Source organism: Balaenoptera ricei, chromosome 14 (genome assembly GCF_028023285.1).
Source record: "Balaenoptera ricei isolate mBalRic1 chromosome 14, mBalRic1.hap2, whole genome shotgun sequence".
Lineage (NCBI taxonomy): Eukaryota > Metazoa > Chordata > Mammalia > Artiodactyla > Balaenopteridae > Balaenoptera > Balaenoptera ricei.
The window spans coordinates 17,062,902-17,082,407 of NC_082652.1; the positions used below are offsets into that span (position 1 = coordinate 17,062,902).

Here is a 19,506-nt window from a genome sequence, read left to right on the forward strand (position 1 = left end):
CTTATAAGCCTGCTGTGCTGTGCTTTAACTAGCTGTGTTCACATGTGAATTGAAGCTTTCATTAAAAGACCCAATTAAAACTGGATAAGTAAACTTCATTAAAGGTTTCCTGCTATCAATTTTAGGAAGACAAATCTTTTCTATGAATAAAAGCGAATATGGCAGACTTGGCTTTTGTAGATAGGAAATATTCCAGAGGCTGAAACAACCCACGCCCATCCTGGGAAGCTGCAAGGAAGGTCCTGGCTTTTAAGTTCCCCTTTGTTTTCAGTGTTCACATGAGGTAAGCCTTTTTGTTGTAGACGTTGGATCTATGAGATACAATTAGGGTGTCTGAGCAACCAGGCTAATGCTACACAGAGGGGGTCCATCTTAAGAGCAGTATTAGGTCTGTAACATCTTTGGGAGGTTGTTTTTCTTTACCAGAACTTGGGGTCTTAAAAGTTCTAGTGAAGTTGATCAGTGTTAGGACTGGGAAAGTTTCAGGGTAGAGGGGCAAAAAATTGTTTTACTGTTACGGCAATTAAAATGGGAGAAGTTTTTCCCCTGCTTTCTGCAGGAAAGGAGGAGGAGGTACTGTGGAACGGGACTGCAATTGCAGTGGTTTAGGTTTGTATTTATATGAACAGACTGAGAATGTTCCTGTAATACATCTTTTTTCTACCTCCTTTTCCTCTTTTGTGACCTGGCTATATTTGTTTGAAGCCCAACAGGTGTTTGGCTTTCAAAGCTGCATCAATCTTGTCGATTTTAGCTCTACTTCCAGTCTCCAGCTGCTTTCAGGCCACAAACAGCTGGACAATGGGAGTTCTAATTTGATCAGGCCCATATCTATCGCCAGGAAGTGACACCTTTTAACTTTTCCTTCTTGATTCAGATATGAGAATCACATTGCCACTGAGAGGGGACTGGGTTGATGACCTATGAAGGTTTTTTTAGTGCCTGCTCCTTGTTAATTTCAAAGGCACCAGCTGGCTGAAAACAAAACTTAAAAGTTTTTCTAAGGTTTAGCACTTTATCAGTCGTTCTTAGGTGCTGTTCTTTGAGACAGGTGTATAGAGTGCTGTATCTGGAAGCTTTTCAGTGACAAGGGCACAATCTTGTGAGTGAAGGTTGTGACTCACGTGAAGGGGTAAATGACCCCTTCTGTGCTGGGGAGAGAGGCAGCATATCTGAAGACTTTTCAAATAGCCTTGAACTAAGGTCTCTGCAATTCAACTGCCAGCCAACTCACAGGTTGATTTCTGTAATTTCTTACCAACCCTCCCCCACCTCCAAAAAAACCCTTAAGTTTCATCCGCACTGAAAATATTTATGGTCTCATTTTAACTATTAAGGAGACAAGAGCTCTGTCCAGCTCTGCTGAGTACTGGAGGGGGTTTGGCTAGACAAATAGTTATCAAACTTTTTTTTTTTTTGGCTATAAGACCCTAACTTCAAACGTATCCTGACAAAGAAGCTCTCTTTGTAAGACGTGAAATCAGGTACATTTATTCTTTCAACAGGGATTTGTCAAGTTTCCTTCATGACAGGCACTGAGGACACAATAGTGGCTTTTGGTAGAAGAGGACTGAATGAATAATGATGAAAGTGTATTTCTTTCACCTCCCTCAAGAAAAAAATGACAAAACCCATGAAAATCGTAAACTCATTTAGTGTTTCAGTGCACAATTCTAGTTGTGATCCTTAGCCCTCTAATTTGGGCCTTGGCTTTTGGCCCCAGACTTAGTCCTAGGCTGAAAGATGGACTTGGGTACAGCTAGGAAGTTTTCTGGTTCAAATCATCGTTGGGTTCTAATGATTCATTATCCCTCTGGAAGGCAGCACTGGCAGAGAAGCCACAAATACACTTCAAAACTGAGTTTTAGTGCTGGTTTTCCTTAACCACATACTACAGAGCCAAGAAAAATTAGTAGGAGTTAAGCAAAAAGTACAGACCAAATACCTCTGGGAGAAGGCCTGAAGCAGCCCCAAAGGAAAGCTGCAATAAAGTGACAGAAGCTTGTTTCTTTCACTTTGAGATTGGTCACATCAGAACAGGAGTCCAAGGCACACAGCCTTAAGAGGAGATGTTGTGCTGGTCTCACTAACCACATTATCCTTCGGCTCCAGCCTTTTGACAGGATGTGACTGGTTCACACTCCAGGATCTTGAGTTACAGTTTGAAGCCAGAATGAATGGCTACAATGCCTGATGTTAGATTTTCATAAGTCACCTTCTGAAAACCTGCATCTTCTATCATCTCCTTGAACTCCTCCTAAAACACAAAGAAGGATACAGTAAAAATCGCCTGGATTTCAACTGTAGGGCCTTTGTTGTAAGCTGTAGAAGTTTTGTACCTGAGATGGGAACTGTCGGATACTTTCTACAAGGTATTGATAGGACTTCCAATCTCCTGCAATGACCTCTCCCAGGACAGGAATGACCTGGAAGCTATATACATCATAGAGCCTAAACAAAAAGGCAAAAGATTAAGATTAGAACATGACCGTTAATAAGCAAGAAGGTCTAAGCCTGGGATTATAAACTCAAATGCCTATAAGGGTCAAGCAAGTACCTGAAATAAGTGAAGTGGGCCAGGTGCAAGAGCCATAGGGAGTAGTGAGGGTGTGGTGACAGGCACAGGAAGTACCAGAAAAGTGGAGAAGGGGCAGTTACTTCTCAGCTCTGACTATTGCCATGTGGGAATATGGGCTTAACCAGGGTTGCCATATATTTGATTTCTCACGTGAAACTGGAAATCTAGATTTTTATGTAAAATTTCCTGATTTTAAAATATGGACATCTAAGTCAATTTCTAAAATACCATGAGTCAAGCAAAATACATATGTGGGCCCACTTGAGTCTCTGGTTACTGGTTTGAGACCCTTCTGGCCTAAGTGTTGTCATTCAGAATTGGCTGACCTCAGAGGTGGCACTGTCCCTCAGGGACTCTGGGACACTGAACTATGAGGTTCATGCTTATAGCTTACTGGCTATTTTCTGTCCACTTTGGGATGGGAAACCCTTGGCTAGATGATGAAAATCAAGCCCTGTTAACAATACCAACCTGGATACGAGTGGATTGTTTACTTGGCTGAACTCCAGACAGAGAAACCGTCCTCCTGGCTTCAGGACCCGATGGGCTTCCTGGAGCGCCTGAGCAAGACAGGAACAACAGGACACACTTGTCAGCAGCCCTCATTCAACTCTGGGAGGCTGAGGCGGCATCAGCTTCTGTGGGCATTATAAAAGTTATTTCCCACAGATCCCCTGTTCACTCTCTCAGCTGGGAGGCTGTAACAGCAGAAATAACCCACAGTCTCCTAAATTTTTTAGGCATTCTGCTGCCCGTGACTAGAGAAGGTTACCTGGAGTAATCTAAACTGACTCAGATTGGTACAACCCCCCACAGGCGGCAATTTTTGAATTACGTCTCAAAATCACAATGGATATTCCTTTTTGATCCAGCAATTTTACTTCAAGGAATCTATCTTACAGAAATGTTTCTATTGTGGAAACGACATAGGTTATTCATTATGGCACGATTTGAACAGCATAAGATTAGAAGCATCTTAACCATTAATGAGAGACTGGCTAAATTATGGAATATATATACAAAGGGAATCTATGCAGCTATTAAAAAAAGGAAGAGCCAGTGTTCTTTATGTGCTGACATGGAAAAGTCTGCAGGTATATTTTTAAGGGAAAAAAAAGCAATGGGAAAAATGTTTCATATGCTAATATTTGTATAAAAAAAGAAAATAAATACACTTATATGCACAAGACATCTTTGCAAAGCTACATTAAGAAATTGGTGACTGCAGGGGGAGGAGGCACTGAATGGTTGGGACACAAGGTGAAGACTTTTACTGATATATCCGTTTGTGCCTTTTGAACTTTGAATCTACTAAAATTCATTATTATTTTTTTAATTTAAAAGGAATAATAAACTGGCTACAGACACAGGACAGGTCATAAAAATGAAGCTAAAGTACACCATAAAGGATGTCCCACCCAAAGCAGGCAACTAGGCAACTGGAGTCCACATTACAGAAATGAAACTGGGTGCCTTGCTTACCATCTTCAAATGTTTGGACAGAATGTTCAAGCAGAAATAAAGAAGAGCTGCATCAGATTAAGAGCTGAACATTCCCTTCTTCCTACAGAGGAACCATGAATCTAGCTACCTTCTGCCACAATAGGGTTTGAGTGCCTTTTTCTCTGTCAGCCTTGGAAATCCCTCGGATCTGCAGTGTCAGAGTCAGGTGGCTTCACAAGCGAGAGGAAGCAGATGAAATGAGAGAGCAAGACTGACAGTCTCAAAAATGTAAATACCGGGATTTCTCTGGTGGTCCAGTGGTTAAGAATCCGCCTTCCAATGCAGGGGACGCGGGTTTGATCCCTGGTTGGGGAACTAAGATCCCATATGCCACGGGGCAACTAAGACCACGCACTCTGGAGCCCGCGCGCCACAACTAGAGAGAAGCCCGCTGCCGCAACTAAGACCTGATGCGGCCAAATAAATAAATTTTTTTTTTTTAAAAAAAAAAGATGTAAATACCAACCCAAGCAACAAAGGCTTCTGTGGAGATCTGCTCTGTGGTTTTTTTTCAATTTTGTAGGCAGGAAAATTGGCAATTTAAAGGATTAAGACCTCTAAGCCTGAAACATTCAACTCAGGAGCTGAGCCCAGAGAAGAATCTCTCCCTTTCCTCATTCACCGTGGAGCCACTCCAGGAGAACTAATATCCTGAGTCACGCAAGCGGATGCAGCCATTCATTACCCGATCAATGTGTGTGACATTCCGGATCCCAAAGGCAATGGTGTAAACATCAAACTTGTCATCATCAAAGGGCAGTTCTTCAGCATCTCCCAATACCCAAGCAAGTCCTGAAAGAGAAAAGCAGTTCTGGCCTCAGTCTGGATAGCTGTCTCCTCTGCACCCAGTGAACTGTCAAACCTGAGGAGGGGGTCGTGGGAATCCCTGAATTTGCAGTAGGCCGGACAGAACTGTGGGTACCGTGGACACCCTGTTTGCGGCTGGCTTGTGAAGTGGGGGCAGTCCTGTGGCAATTAGCCCTTAAACCTGTGGAATCTGACACTAACTCTGGGTAATTAGTGTCAGAACTGAACTGAATTGTTGGACAGCTGGTTGGCGTTGGAGAACTGGAGAGCTGTTTGGTGCTGGGCAAACATCACACGTGTGGTATCTGAAGTGGTGTCAGAAAATACACACCTGCCTTCTCCAGTGGATTCCTGGCCACCGTCTTCACGGTGTCCTCCAGTCCTGAGAATGTGAAGCTGGTGCCCTTGAAATTTAGCAGGAAGTCCCCCCAAGTTTCTCAGAGTAGACACTGGTTACTTAGTTATGCCTTACCCTTAAGCAATTTTTATCCAACTAGGTGTTTTGTGTAAAGCACTGTGGTTAAGAGCCCAGGTCCTGGGGTTGCCTGTGTTCTAATTCCACCTTCCCCATTTATTAGCTATATAATCTTTAATAAACTACTTTGTTTCCTCATCTGTAAAATGGAGTCAATAATAGTACCTACTTCAGACAGTCATTGGAAGTATTCTAAGTACATAATTTAGTATAATTATATTGGTTCTACTGGAGTCATAGAGAAGCAGAGTGTCTTGACTGCAAGTCTGGTCATGAATTCAGAAAACACCCAAGGGAGCTCCCCATCAGGGTAGCTATGTCCTCTGAGGATCCTGATTTGGCTTTAATATTATTCAACTTGCAGTGAATCAGACATAAAGTATGATATAGGGACTTCCCTGGTGGTGTAGTGGTTAAGAATCCGCCTGCCAATGCAGGGGACAAGGTTCGAGCCCTGGTCTGGGAAGATCCCACATGCCACGGGGCCACTAAGCCTGTGCACCACAACTACTGAGCCTGCGCTCTAGAGCCCGCGAGCCACAACTACTGAAGCCCGCGCGCCTAGAGCCCATGTTCCACAACAAGAGAAGCAACCGCAATGAGAAGCCCGTGCATTGCAATGAAGAGTAGCCGACGCTGGCCGCAACTAGAGAAAGCCTGCACGCAGCAACAAAGACCCAATGCAGCCAAAAATAAATAAATAAATAAATACATTAAAAATAAAATAAAACACTTGGCTTCCTTAAACAAATAAATAAATAAATAAATAAAATAAAAGCACTGTCACGTTCAGTGTCTCAATGGAACTTAAAAAAAAAAGTATGATATAGAAGGAAGGCACTATAGGGGAAGGTAAATGGAAATAACCCTCCTGGAAAGCACGCCAGCAGTATTTAACAAGAGCCTTAGTAATAAGTATATCCTTTGACCCAGCTATTTGAATTTTAGGAGGAGGACATTAATGACATCATCATCAAAGCTACTGCTTACTAAGCCCATGATGGCAGGGTCTGTGTTATCACTTTACGTACATTATCTTCTCACATCCTCATACCAACTCTGAGACAGCCGTACTATCATCTTCATGTTTCAGGTGAACAAAATTGAGTATCAGAAAGATTGAAGTAGCTTGCCTAAGGTCACACAGATGGATGAGAACTCAGGAAGTTTTATTCCAGAGCCTGTGTTTTTAACAGTTATGGGATAGTACCTCCTACTGTGAGAAGGGTTATTATTTTCTCCATTTTATAGATAAGGTAATTGAGATCTAGAGAGCCTAAACACTTGTCCAAATATATAGTCAGTAAAAAGAAAATAATAATGCATGCAAAAATTTACAAATAAGGATGTCACAACATTGTGCTACGTGCAAAAACATCAGAAAAAAATGAAAGATCAACTAGTTACGTAAATTGGTTATGCAAATCATAAAACATCCATATGAGGGAATATCATAAAAAATGATTTTAAGGAATTTTTTTTTTTTTTTGGCCGCACCATGTGGCTTGTGGGATATTAGTTCCTTGACCATGGATCGAACCTGAGCCCTCAGCAGTTAGAGTGTGGAGTCCTAATCACTGGACCACCAGGGAATTCCCAGGAGTTTTTAATAACATGGGAAAATCTCATGATACAATGCTGAATTAAATAAAGCAGGATACTAAATTATATACGTAAGATGTTCTCAATTTTATAAAAAGAAAATAATTAGGAAAAAGCTAGGAAGGAAATATATTGAGGGTCATCTCTGGATGCTGAAACTCTGGTTAATATTTACTTCTTAGTACCTTTTCAAATTTTTGATTTCTAATATCCAAAATTTTCCCAAATATATCATTTTTATAACCCATCAAATAATCCTTATAAGGTTCCTGCCCTCCAAGCTTCCATTTTGGGAGGAAGTGCTACATGTAAGTAAAACACATAATAGTACTACACACAAAAATGCCTTTACACATTAATTTTTTAAACTATTAAATCATTTCTAGGATCTTCCTACTTAGTTTCAAATTTTTTTTGCATGATATTTTTTGCAAAGGCATTATTATTGGAGATTGATAAAGCAAGGAGGAAAGATAAAACCATACTATGCAGCATGTAATGATTCCTACGCAGGTGGATTTCTTGTCTGTTAGGACAGCCTGAAGGGCAAGCTATGCTATGGAAGAGATGATTCCAGAGGTGGAACATTACCCATCATTTCCATCTTTGTTCTCCACTCTTCGTGGCTAAGCACCAGAGAGAAGGGAAACACGTTTCTCAGTAGGAGTAAGAACATGGTGCCTTTGTCTAGAAACACTAGTGATTGTCAGCCTTCTGATCAGTGTTGATGGTTAACAAAAGAGCCCTTCATCTGGGGGGCCAAGTGGGCTGCAGTTCGTCTAGGCAGCTCATTCTGCGGGTGGGAGGAGGAGGAGGAAGCAGAATTGAGCTAAAATAACCATAGACACTCATGGTGGGGGTGGGGGAGGGGAGAAGTGCTGATATGGACCCAAGGGGCTTGGCTTCCTTTGCTGTGCACCGCTGCCTCTCACGGGGGCTGCCTGCAGTGCTTGGCCAGCGTGGAAGAGGGCAGTGCAGCGGCTCTGAGGAGCTGGGTATACATGCTGCAGCTGCCAGATCAGTACTTCTGCTGGGGCAAAAAACCGGGGGCAAAAGTATTTCAAAATATGAAAACAAACAGAAAGCCAAATGCAAAATGTATATCTTTAAGCTACAGCAGAAACTGTCTATTTGGAGGCTGCAACAGGTTCCTGGAGATACCCAGGCATTCTCCCATTGGCCGTTGAGAGTACCGTGCTAGGGAAATTTGAGGAGTACCATTTACGGGTGATTCTTCAACTGCATCAGTTGGGCCCTCTGAGAAACCCACGATGAAACAGAGGTAGGAGGGCAAAAGGTTTTTTTTCTTTTTTGGGGGCAGGGGGTGAGAGGAGACATCTGGGAAAAATAAAAAGGAGAGGAAGCAAGGCTGTGTGGGAAAAGCCATTAGATCTACAATGGAATATTACTCAGCCATAAGAAGAAACGAAACTGAGTTATTTGCAGTGAGGTGGATGGACCTAGAGTCTGTCACACAGAGTGAAGTACGTCAGAAACAGAAAAACAAATACCGTATGCTAACGCATATATTTGGAATAAAAAAAAAAAAAGGTACTGATGAACCTAGTGGCAGGGCAGGAATAAAGACACAGACGTAGAGAATGGACTTGAGGACACAGCGGGTGAGGGGCGAAGTGAGAGTAGCATCGACATACAAATACACAACCAAATGTAAAAGAGATAGCTAGTGGGAAGCAGCAGCATAGCACAGGGAGGTCAGCTCGGTGCTTTGCGATGACCCAGAGGGGTGGGATAGGGAGGGTGGGGGGGAGCCTCAAGAGGGAATATGGGGATGTATGTGTGTATATGGCTGATTCACTTTGTTGTACAACAGAAATTAACACAGTATTGTGAAGCAATTATACTCCAATAAAGATGTATTAAAAAAATAAATAAATAAATCACAAAACCCCCCCTCCCCCAAAAAACAAAGCCATTAGACCTGGATGAAGATCTGAGAAAGCCTCAGCCCACCCAATGGCGGGGGTGGGGTGGAGGTGCTCTGGAACAAAGACTGCCTGTAAAAGGAGCCCCACGTGGGAAATGTCCAGGCCCCAGGAGCCCTGGTTTGAAAGCTGAAGCAGAGCTTAGTTTTGGGAGGGGGACGAAATGGCTCAAGAACAGGGCATGGGTGTCACTGGGGAGCTGCTGGGAATTAAAAGCCAAACTTGTCTCAGTGTCCAAGAGCTGAGATCCAAAAAGTCAGCCTCCATTCCGGATCTGCCATTTAAATTGTGTTAGTTGAAGCAGATACTTAACCTCTTTGGGTTTGGGTTATCTCCCCTGTCACATGTGGCTGATAATCTAACTTCCTGGGTTGCTGAAATAATGTACATAACAGCACACATGCTGGACGCAGCCACACAAATTATCTTCCACTCCTCCCTATCTGTAAGTTTTTGAAACCTGGAAAAGAAAGCACTTCAGCATTGTACATATTCCATCTTATTTTATAAACATGTAAACATCTCCTCTGGGTCCACTTTCTGCAGGACTTACCAGCTTTGTATCCTTGAGCACGGGCTTTCTGTTTTCCAATCTTTAGCATCTCCTTGTTGATGTCGCAGACCATGACATGAGAACCGCCCAAAGAATCCTCTTCATTCTGGTACTTTTTGGCAATTTCTTCCCAGGATAAATTTTGTTGGGCCCTTAATTGCCTCTTCTCCTTTCTCTGATGCTGTGCCTGAACATAATTAAGGAACCGGAATGCGATGTCACCTGTGGGAAGCCAACAGGAGGAAAGATCAAACACAAACAAAAGCAAAAACCCAGCATTTCTTAAATCCAAAAGGAGCAACAAAGGTACAGGGGTTGAGGAGTGTATGAAAATTGAAGTTTGTACTCATCTCAACAGTAACTATTTTTTTAATTTTAATTTTAATTTATTTTATTTATTTATTTTTGGCTGTGTTGGGTCTTCGTGGCTGCGCGCGGGCTTTCTCTAGTTGCGGCGAACGGGGACTACTCTTCACTGTGGTGCACAGGCTTCTCATTGCGGTGGCTTCTCTTGTTGTGGAGCATGGGCTGTAGGTGCACGGGCTTCAGTAGTTGTGGCTCGCGGGCTCTAGAGCACAGGCTCAGTAGCTGTGGCGCACGGGCTTAGTCGTTCCACGGCACGTGGGATCTTCCGGGACCAGGGCTTGAACCCATGTCCCCTGCACTGGCAGGCGGATTCTTAACCACTGCGCCACCAGGGAAGCCCAGTAACTTTTTTTTTTAACAGCAAATTTTTAACGTCTAAGATTCTTTAAAAATCCTGGACTTCCCTGGTGGCTCAGTGGTTAATAATCCGCCTGCCTAATGCAGGGGACACGTGTTCAAGCCCTGCTCCAGGATGATCCCACATGCCGCGGAGCAACTAAGCCCGTGCGCCACAGCTACTGAGGCCACGTGCCACAACTACTGAAGCCCGTGCGCCTAGAGCCCGTGCTCCGCAACAAGAGAAGCCACCGCAGTGAGAAGCCCACGCACCACAACGAAGAGTAGCCCCCACTTGCCGCAACTAGAGAAAGCCCGCACGCAGCAATGAAGACCCAAAGCAGCCAAAAATAAATAAATTAATTGATTAAAAAAAAAAAACCTTTAAAAAATTGCATATGTAATGCATGGACACATTCTTACTATAAGACTCAATACCTAAACATGTAGAATAAAACATGAAAGTTGAATTCTCTGTCCACACTCTCCAGACATAACAAGTGTTAAGAGCTTAGTGTGCGGCCTTCTAGTCTTTTTCTAATAATTTTTATGACAGTAACATAAAGGCACAGTCACAAGCAACAGTTCCCTGCCACACCACTTCCTACTCCCAGTTCAGTTCCCCACAGACCATCCTTCCCAACTCCTTTAACTGTTTATTCTGTTGGTTATAGCTACTTCTTTACTCACCAGCTACTTCTTTACTCACCCCCATCTCTGCTTGCTTTTATCCTCCCAATATATTTTATCACTTTCCACAATTCCTCACAGATACCTTTGTAACCTAGAGTAATAAACTAATCAATATTTTATTTTTTTATTGAAGTATAGTTTATTTACAATGTTTCAGGTGTGCAGCAAAGTGGTTCAGTCTTACATATATATACATTTTTTTTTCTTTTTCAGATTCTTTTCCATTATAGGTTATTACAAGATATTGAATACAGTTCCCTGTGCTATACAGTAGGTCCTTTTTGTTTATTTTATATATAGTAGAATCCATCTGTTAATCCCAATTCCAAACTTATCCCTCCACCCCAGTATTTTATTTCTTATTCCACCAACTACAGACAGTATCTCTTGACTCCCTTCAGCGTTCCATCATATATATATTTTTATTCTGTCAAGCCTGATAACATTTTATTTGTTCTATAGCTATGTCTTCTGTGCTTTGTTGATGGTTTGAGTCTAAAAGCTGAAAATCAAGTGTGTACATTATTGTGACCAGGTAAATATTGTTCGGGCAAAGCCAGTGCTTTACGGGATCACATTTCCCTTTTTATAATGCGGTTTCCTTGTCTTTGTTTTTTTCTTACACTGTACGAAATATATCCTTAAGCTTTTCCATTCTTTCCATCCAATTAGGTATTCTCTAGTCACTTTCCTATATATTTAAATATAATTATATGTACTCATATAAAACAACTTAAAAACATAAATGGGGATCATATTATATGCATTGTATACAACTTTTCTTTTTCTTCCCACTTAATATGTCCTTGAGACCATTCCATTGGTACTTATAGGCTTTCCTCATTCTTTTAGATAGCTACCTAATATTTTATAGTATTGATGTATCTTAATTTAAAGCCATTTCCTTTTTTAAAAAATATATTTATTTATTTATTTATTGGCTGTGTTGGGTCTTCGTTGCTGTGTGTGGGCTTTTCTTGCTAGTTGTGGTGAGCGGGGTCTACTCTTCATTGCGGTGCACGGGCTTCTCATTGCGGTGGCTTCTCTTGTTGCGGAGCATGGGCTCTAGGCTCGTGGGCTTCACTAGTTGTGGCACGTGGTCTCAGTAGTTGTGGCACACGGGCTCAGTAGTTGTGGCTTGCAGGTTCTAGAGCGCAGGCTTAGTAGTTGTGGCGCACAGGCTTAATTGCTCCGTGGCATGTGGGATCTTCCCAGACCAGGGATCGAACCCATGTCCCCTGAGTTGGCAGGCAGATTCTTAACCACTGCGCCACCAGGGAAGTCCCTAAAGCCATTTCTTTACTGAGGTAGAAATAGGTTATTTCCAATTTTTCACTATGACTAAAAATTATGCAGTGGGCATATTTGTAGCTCTACTTTTTCAATGTCTTTTTAAATATATGGGATTACTTTTCAATTGCATTTTCTAAATGGGCAGTTGCCAGCATGTGGTAATGTTACTGGCTGGGGTACATTGAAGATGGAAGCAGCTCTGACTGACCCCCTTCTGTAGCTATCTCTCTGTGCAAGTTTTTGTTTTTGTTTGTGTTTTCAGACTAGATGTCTAGAATTGGAATTGTGGGATCCTAGACTGTAAGCATTTTAGATTTTGATAGATTCTGCTAAATTGTCCTCCACCTTACTGCCCTCTGAGCTTCCTTTTGGGTAGAGGGCCACACCAACAAAGCCACACATAAACATGTTTCAAACATGTACATTATTCTACTGTGATTTATTATTATACATTATCCTATTAGTATAGATTATGACATTATTACATTATATTACACATTATGACATTTTTCTCTCCAAATGCCTAGTGTACACCAAATAACAAAGGACCATGCATAAATCAATGAGCTTTTGATATCTGATATCATAGTAGATTAGGCAGAAAAGTCTGCCTAGAAAGCTTACATAACATGATAAAAGCTCTCCCCATTCCCCACACCAAAGAAAGAGGGAAAGTGGGATAAAGGTTAAACAGAAGGTAAAATGGTTGTTTAGATGGGGAAATGCCACTGGAGTTAAAAATTGGTCGTTTTACTTTGTAATCCTCTGAATTTTAGAAAAGTGACAGGCACAAAGCTGATATTCTGTGCTTTTGACTGACATTCAGTTAAAAAGAAAAGAGTAAATCTTTCTGAGAAGTGTACTGATTTTCAATTACTATCTTCAGGCTAATGGTAGGTGAGCTAGCTCATTCCAACAAGAGACACTAATTTTTTAAAACTATTTTATTTTTATTTTTTGCTTATTTATTTATTTTGGCCACACTGCGAGGCATGCGGGATCTCAGTTCCCCGACCAGGGATCTAAGCTGTGCCCCCTGCAGCGGAAGTGCAGAGTCTTAACCACTGGACCGCCAGGGAAGTCCCAAGAGACACTAATTTTTATAAAAGGAGCTTAGTGGTACCCCAGGATACAGAACTGTATGTTACCTGTGCCTCCAGCAACATCCAGCAGCTGGGTCCCCGGAAACGGGCGCATCTTCCAGAGCAGCAAATCCTTCCAAACACGGTGGATACCAAGACTCATCATATCATTCATCACATCATACTTCTTGGCCACACTTTCAAACACCTGATAGACTTGAGAGAAATACAACATGATTGGACTATTCATAAGATTAACCTGGAAAAGTCCTAAATGAAAGAGGAGAAAGCTTTCCCCCCCATGAAATTAACTGTCTGCAAGGTGGAGCCAAGTCATAATGCTTGATGCCCAAATCTGCACCTTAACATTACCCCTTCTAAAAAAGGCTTAAATTACATCATGTAAGAAAGAAGTCAACCTCTTTTCTGTTATCTTAGTTAGCTTTACCTAGGACCATTACCTTGTAATAATGTCATGCACATACTTAAGTACTGAATCAGTTTCTGTTTTTCTTTTTCTTTTGGCCACGCAGCTTGGTTTGCAGGATCTTAGTTCCCTGACCAGGGATCGAACCTGCGGCCTCAGCAGTGAAAGCACTGCGTCCTAACCACTGGACTGTCAGGGAATTCCCCAGTTTCTGTTTCTTGGAGGAAGGGGCGGGGGGGGGCGTGGTTGGAATGTTTCTAATATTATTATAATAAAAGACAACAAAATCCATTAGAAAAACATGACAAATGGATGGGAAGACCTCAGCTCATCTCTGCCGGCATCACTGAGAAAAACCTCATGTAAAATTTGGTGGGCAGATGGATGGCAGGATGTGAATCAGGGCCAAGTCACACTGTAGAGGGTCCTCATGACCCTCCATAGGATTAAGGCAGAATGTGGAATCTGGGCCAGCTGAAGAGTTAAGGAATTTACTATCCAATACACTTTAAAGTACAGGCTACATTTAACTTCTTTGCACCTCAATTTCTGCCCATGAGATGAGAATATCAGCACCAGCCCGCTACCTGCCTACCATAAGGCTGAATTAGGTAATGAAGGGGAGACACGTTGAGTTCCTCAGATAAAATGTGCTGCTTAGACCCAAAACATTACTGTCCTCTGTTGAATCAGCAGACTATAGAGCCCCCTCCTTTAACTCAATCTTGAATGTCTATTCTCAACCTTGGGATCCTATAAGCTTGCTCTTTGCTTTTGAACATCTTTTGGGGTCCTTAGAGGGACACTAAGGCTCAACCCACTAAGTATAAGCCCTTCTTGCTTTACATGGTTCTAATATACAAGAATTTCAGTTACTGTGGTTTAGTTCAATAATACCAGTCCTCTAGCAACATCATTCAAATACAGTGGTATATTAACTGTGACTAATTACATAAAGTACAAATTTTGCTAGTAGTTCTTCAGTCCACAAATCATACATAAATAACAGATATGCATCATGATCAGAAGCCAATAATGTCACTTCTCTCACAGTTTGTAGGTGGTTGGTTACTATACATCAGTTATTCAGTTCACATGCAGACAGCAAAGCATGTAGTTGTGTTATCTTCTTATCTCAGCTGTAAATCTCTGTGGCATTTTACAAAACTAGATAACTGAAAGAGGAAACTGGCCAATGAAAATGAAAGTGCAACAAAATAATGAAAAGTGATAACCCTGGAAGTGAAATTTGAATAGAACGTCAATGGAGTTACAGGAGAAACATGACCGTGGGAATGTTGATACTGCTGCCCCTCGAGAGGTTTTAGATATGCAGCCAGAGGAACTTTGGGAAAATGAACTAATGGATGTAAATGAGAATGTGGTTGTGATGAAAAGGTTGAAGATGTCCCAGAGGAAATAATGCCAGCAAAAAATTTCACATTAAAGGAATTCTTGGAGATATTTCATGACATTGAAAGTGAAAGGATAAAATGTTAGAAGCTGACTGAACCTTAGAAAGAAGTATGGCCGTTTGCTGAGGCATGGAGAAGGTGCTCTCTCCCTACTGTAAATTATATGATGAAAAGGATGCAAAGACTGTTTAAACTACTCGTGGTAAATTTTTTACAAAGGAATAAAACACCTTAATTCTCAATCTTTCTAATTTTTTATTAGATTTTAATTTAATTTAAAATTTTAAATTTAAACAATTAAAAATTCTAACTGCATTAATTAAATCTAATTTTAAATGACAGTGTGCTAAATAAATATCAACTTTACTATTTTTTCATTTCCTTATACATTTATAACTGACAGTAAGAGAGTTTTTGATGTTTGATAATTTTTAAAGGTTCTGGAACAATCGCAATTTTCCTCATTGATCCTTAAGATCATTGTCATGATTTCAGCTTGCATGGACATTTTTACTGTCCCGCATCATTGTGCAAAGCAAAGATTGCCTGTACTTCAATCTTGGGTCCCAATCTGGAAGCTGTGTTTAGCTTAATGGGTAACTCTTCCCCCTGTCATTGTGTGAAATGTTGTTTATACATTGTAAAGCACAATACAGAGGTTAAGCATTATTATTATTTTGGATGCAACCCATGTGGATTCAAATTCCAGTTACGCCACTTATTAGCAGTTTATTCATCTATACAAACAGGATAAGAGTTCCTACCTCATACACTTGTATTTATAAGAATTAATGTAAAATATTTTTAAAAGGTTTCAGGGCCTCAATAAAAGTTTGCTATCGTTTTACTTGGCTCCATTTATTTCACTCCACAATCAGTTATCAAGCTCCCAATGTGCATCAGGTGCTGAGGATACAGATGTGAATGAGCCACTGTCCTAGCTTTCTGGGGATTCACAGTGAAATAAATGTTAATTTAAATTCAGTATTCAAAGAGTTACAGTAGAGCTATGCATAATATTTAGTTAAGGTTCAGGTGAGAGGTAATACAACGTACTAGTCTATAAGAGGATGGAAATTCAGTTCTAGGCTCTTTCTCTTATTTCCTGGGTGACCATAGGCCAAGTTAAGGAACCTCTCAGTCTCACCTCATCCATCTGTAATATGGGCATAATACCTTCCCCATTACAAATGGTACAGTTGGAGTTTTTAAAAAGTTCTTTTCCTTTCCCATGCTTACGGTGAACACAAAAAACTGCTCAACAATATCTAACATTTACTGAGCAATTATGAAGTGCCAGGCATTATTCAAAATTCTTCAGTGTATGAAGTAATCTAATCTTCACAAGAACTCTACGAAAAAAGTTACTATTATTCCTACCGGGCAAATTTGGAAGCTGAGGCACACAGAAAATAGTTTCCTTCTTTCTTTGTATAAAAGATGGCCTATCCCTTTAGCAAGAGATTAAGAACGTGGGCTCTGTAGTCGGACCAAACTGGGGTGGAATACTAGTTCCACCACTTACTAGCTATGTTAAACTGGGCAAGTTTTTGCTTAACCTTTAAGCCTCAATTTCCTCATACGTAACATGGGATAGCAATATTCATCATCGGGAAGTTGAAATGAGAATTGTAAACAATGTCTGCACACTGCCTGGCACATCATAAACGCTCAACTGATGGGGTTTTGTGATAATTACTTAAAAAGAGGAGGCGTCTCAGTTTGGCAGTTAGGCTGGGGCTACTCCTTGGAGGTTAGGACTGCAGAAGATAATGCATCAGAGCCGACAGGACGTTAAATCAACCCTTAATATGGGCAGAAGAAACCAGATCGCAGACGGTCAGATTCCCCCACCTCCACCCTCTCACCCTTTTCACCTTTGCCCCCCTTCTCCTCTTCCGACACAGTTTCAAACCCGAAGTGCGTTTCGGTTGCCTGCTTCTCTTGGGACAAGGGCCGCGCACCCAGCGGGCCCCTGGGCCAAGAGCTACGAAGCCCGGGAAGCCTGCAGCCCGGCAACACCCGCGACCACCAACGGCAGCAGAAGCTCCATAAAGCCCAGCTCCTGGGGGCCGCCATCTTGACAGTCGGGTGACCGCCGCCAGACAGGATGTCGTGTTGCCTCACTAGATGGCTGACGGCGGCCGGCCGGAGACATTATTAGCTGAAGGCGTCCTGAAACTTGATATTAAGGAGTTCTGCAGGACCTCTGGGATTCTGAGGCTATTTAGTCTTTGAGTACCCGAAATCCCTTTCTCTCACTCTCTCCAAATTGAATATAGAATTCACCAGGAATGAGCGGGCCCTAGGGAGAACCCCCAATCACCTCTCAGAGGCCACGTCTCTGCATCTTGCCAACCTGTAGTACTAACTTCCAAGATATTGAGTAACTCTTGTTTTCTGGTGCAGAAGAGGGCAAACGGAGGTACAGTGTGGTAAAAGGCTAATATTATAGGGTCAATTCTCGCAATCCTTGGCGTGCATAAGGAATCACTTGGCTTGATCTTAAAGTGCACGTTTCCGGGCCCCAAATACCAAAGATTTTGGATCAGTAAATCTGATATGGATACTGAGAATCTATTTGACCAAACTTCTCTGGTGATTTCAATGAGAGGGATTGGCAGACCAGTCTTGAGAAACATATGCTAGACTACTCTGAATAATAATCATAGGAAAGATTGTTAATTGGTTTTTCCATTTTATGAACCTAGGAAGTTCATAGGTGGGAAGGAAAGCTCTGGCGTCTATTTAGTAAGCACAAGCAAACACCACTCAGGCTCCCTCTCCTGCTATCACAAAGCTACATTTCTAGCTCCAACTGGTATAGAATGAGTGCTTTACTTCAACCCCAGATTTTCCCATTCTTTTCTATGGTAAGGGTAATGTAGAGCATCTTGCGCAAAAGAGAATGGAGGTGGTGAGTTTTATTTGGATTTCCGTATGTTTCTGCTTTAATTTTCTTTAAAGTATGTTTCCTGTAAATGTTTCACAAGGAGAAAGCGCCAAGGACCCTAAGAAACTACTTTGAAAAGGAAAAATCTCTTCTTGGCTTAATGTAACCTGACAGATGGACACCTAGTGCTTTATTTTGGAAGAACTACACTGGGATTTCTCTCTTTCCCTCTCTTTTAAGAGTGATAGAAGAAAGGAGTGATTCGCCCATGTAATCAGAGTTCCCACATCTTTGTTAAAGGAAATAAAAAATCATCCAGGAATCTTAGTGTATCTTCCACATCTATTCATACATAAGAATGCACTTTAGGATTTTCTAGACTTAGTTTGATGCATGATGTAGCCATTCTCTCATTTCGATATGATTTGTGGGGGGAAAAAAAGCTGGAAAAGGGAAAGCAAGATAAGGACTTGTGGAGGGCATTTAAGGAAATTTAAAAAATGAGATTAGGGGGCTTCCCTGGTGGCGCAGTGGTTGAGAGTCTGCCTGCTAATGCAGGGGACACGGGTTCTAGCCCTGGTCTGGGAAGATCCCACATGCTGCGGAGCAGCTGGGCCCGTGAGCCACAACCAGTGAGCTTGCGCGTCTGGAGCCTGTGCTCCGCAACAAGAGAGGCCGCGATAGTGAGAGGCCCGCACACTGCGATGAAGAGTGGCCCCCGCTTGCCACAACTAGAGAAAGCCCTCGCACAGAAACGAAGACCCAACACAGCCAATAAATAAATAAATAAATTAATTAATTAATTAAAAAATGAGATTAGTATCCAATTTCCTTTATCCCAGTTAAAACTGTTAACTTCAAGATTGATTGACTTGTATATACTTATTAATGTTTTGTATAACATGTGACGATTAATAAGGAACCCAAAAGGGCCTAATTAGGGGAAGTCTAGGATTTTGTCTATTTGTTTATTTGTTCATCTATGACTGCTGATATTCTGCTCATCCTTCTATGCTCAGCTCAAGTAACACGACCTCTGGGGAAGCCCTCCTCTACTCCTCCTAAATTTTTGTACGTCTCTCCTTGAGGCCTCTGCTCTGGTCAGCATTTTGCGTTAACTTTATTATAGTCCTTATCACATTCTTGCATTAATGTATTTTGGAATTCTTTGTGCTGAGCACAGTGCCTGGCATATAATAGGTTTCTAACTAGATAAGGTTAGCCTTATTTATTGTTATATTTATAAGAATTATTTATCTTTTTCACAGTGTTTTTCTGTGATCCTTTAAATCTTGAACTGCTATGGTTGCAAAGAATCATTTATAATTTTCCAAAGTACAGATGGGTGTCATATGATTTCTAAAATACATATGTGATTTTCTAAGTCTCAGTGTCCATATCTGTAAAATGGAGAACTGCTTATCTTATAGGTAGTTGAGAATGTCACTTATTAGCTGTGTGATCATGGCAAATGATCTAAGCTTTTTGAGCCTGTTTCCTTGTCTTTAAGTTTGACTTATTGTGAGGATAGATGTGA

The 19,506-nt window shown here is 41.4% G+C and overlaps 1 protein-coding gene across 1 annotated transcript; it reads right to left on the reverse strand.

Annotated features, from left to right (window-relative positions):
* Window positions 1-1,475: 1,475 nt before the first annotated feature.
* Window positions 1,476-17,170, reverse strand: COQ5 (coenzyme Q5, methyltransferase). The gene is made up of 7 exons (XM_059894375.1): window positions 16,954-17,170; window positions 13,301-13,450; window positions 9,465-9,686; window positions 4,767-4,873; window positions 3,050-3,138; window positions 2,340-2,451; window positions 1,476-2,257 (listed from the first exon to the last, which is right to left on the reverse strand). The coding sequence occupies exons 1-7, from the start codon at window positions 17,153-17,155 to the stop codon at window positions 2,156-2,158; spliced, it is 984 nt and encodes a 327-aa protein (XP_059750358.1). The 5' UTR covers window positions 17,156-17,170; the 3' UTR covers window positions 1,476-2,155.
* Window positions 17,171-19,506: the final 2,336 nt, after the last annotated feature.

Coding starts and splice junctions, on each gene's coding strand:
- COQ5 (XM_059894375.1), bottom strand. CDS start 17,155: ATGGCGGCCCCCAGGAGCTGGGCTTTATGGAGCTTCTGCTGCCGTTGG. Junction 13,451..16,953: donor AGAGGAGAAGGGGGGCAAAG/GTGAAAAGGGTG, acceptor ATTTCTCTCAAG/TCTATCAGGTGTTTGAAAGT. Junction 2,258..2,339: donor TCCGACAGTTCCCATCTCAG/GTACAAAACTTC, acceptor TTTGTGTTTTAG/GAGGAGTTCAAGGAGATGAT.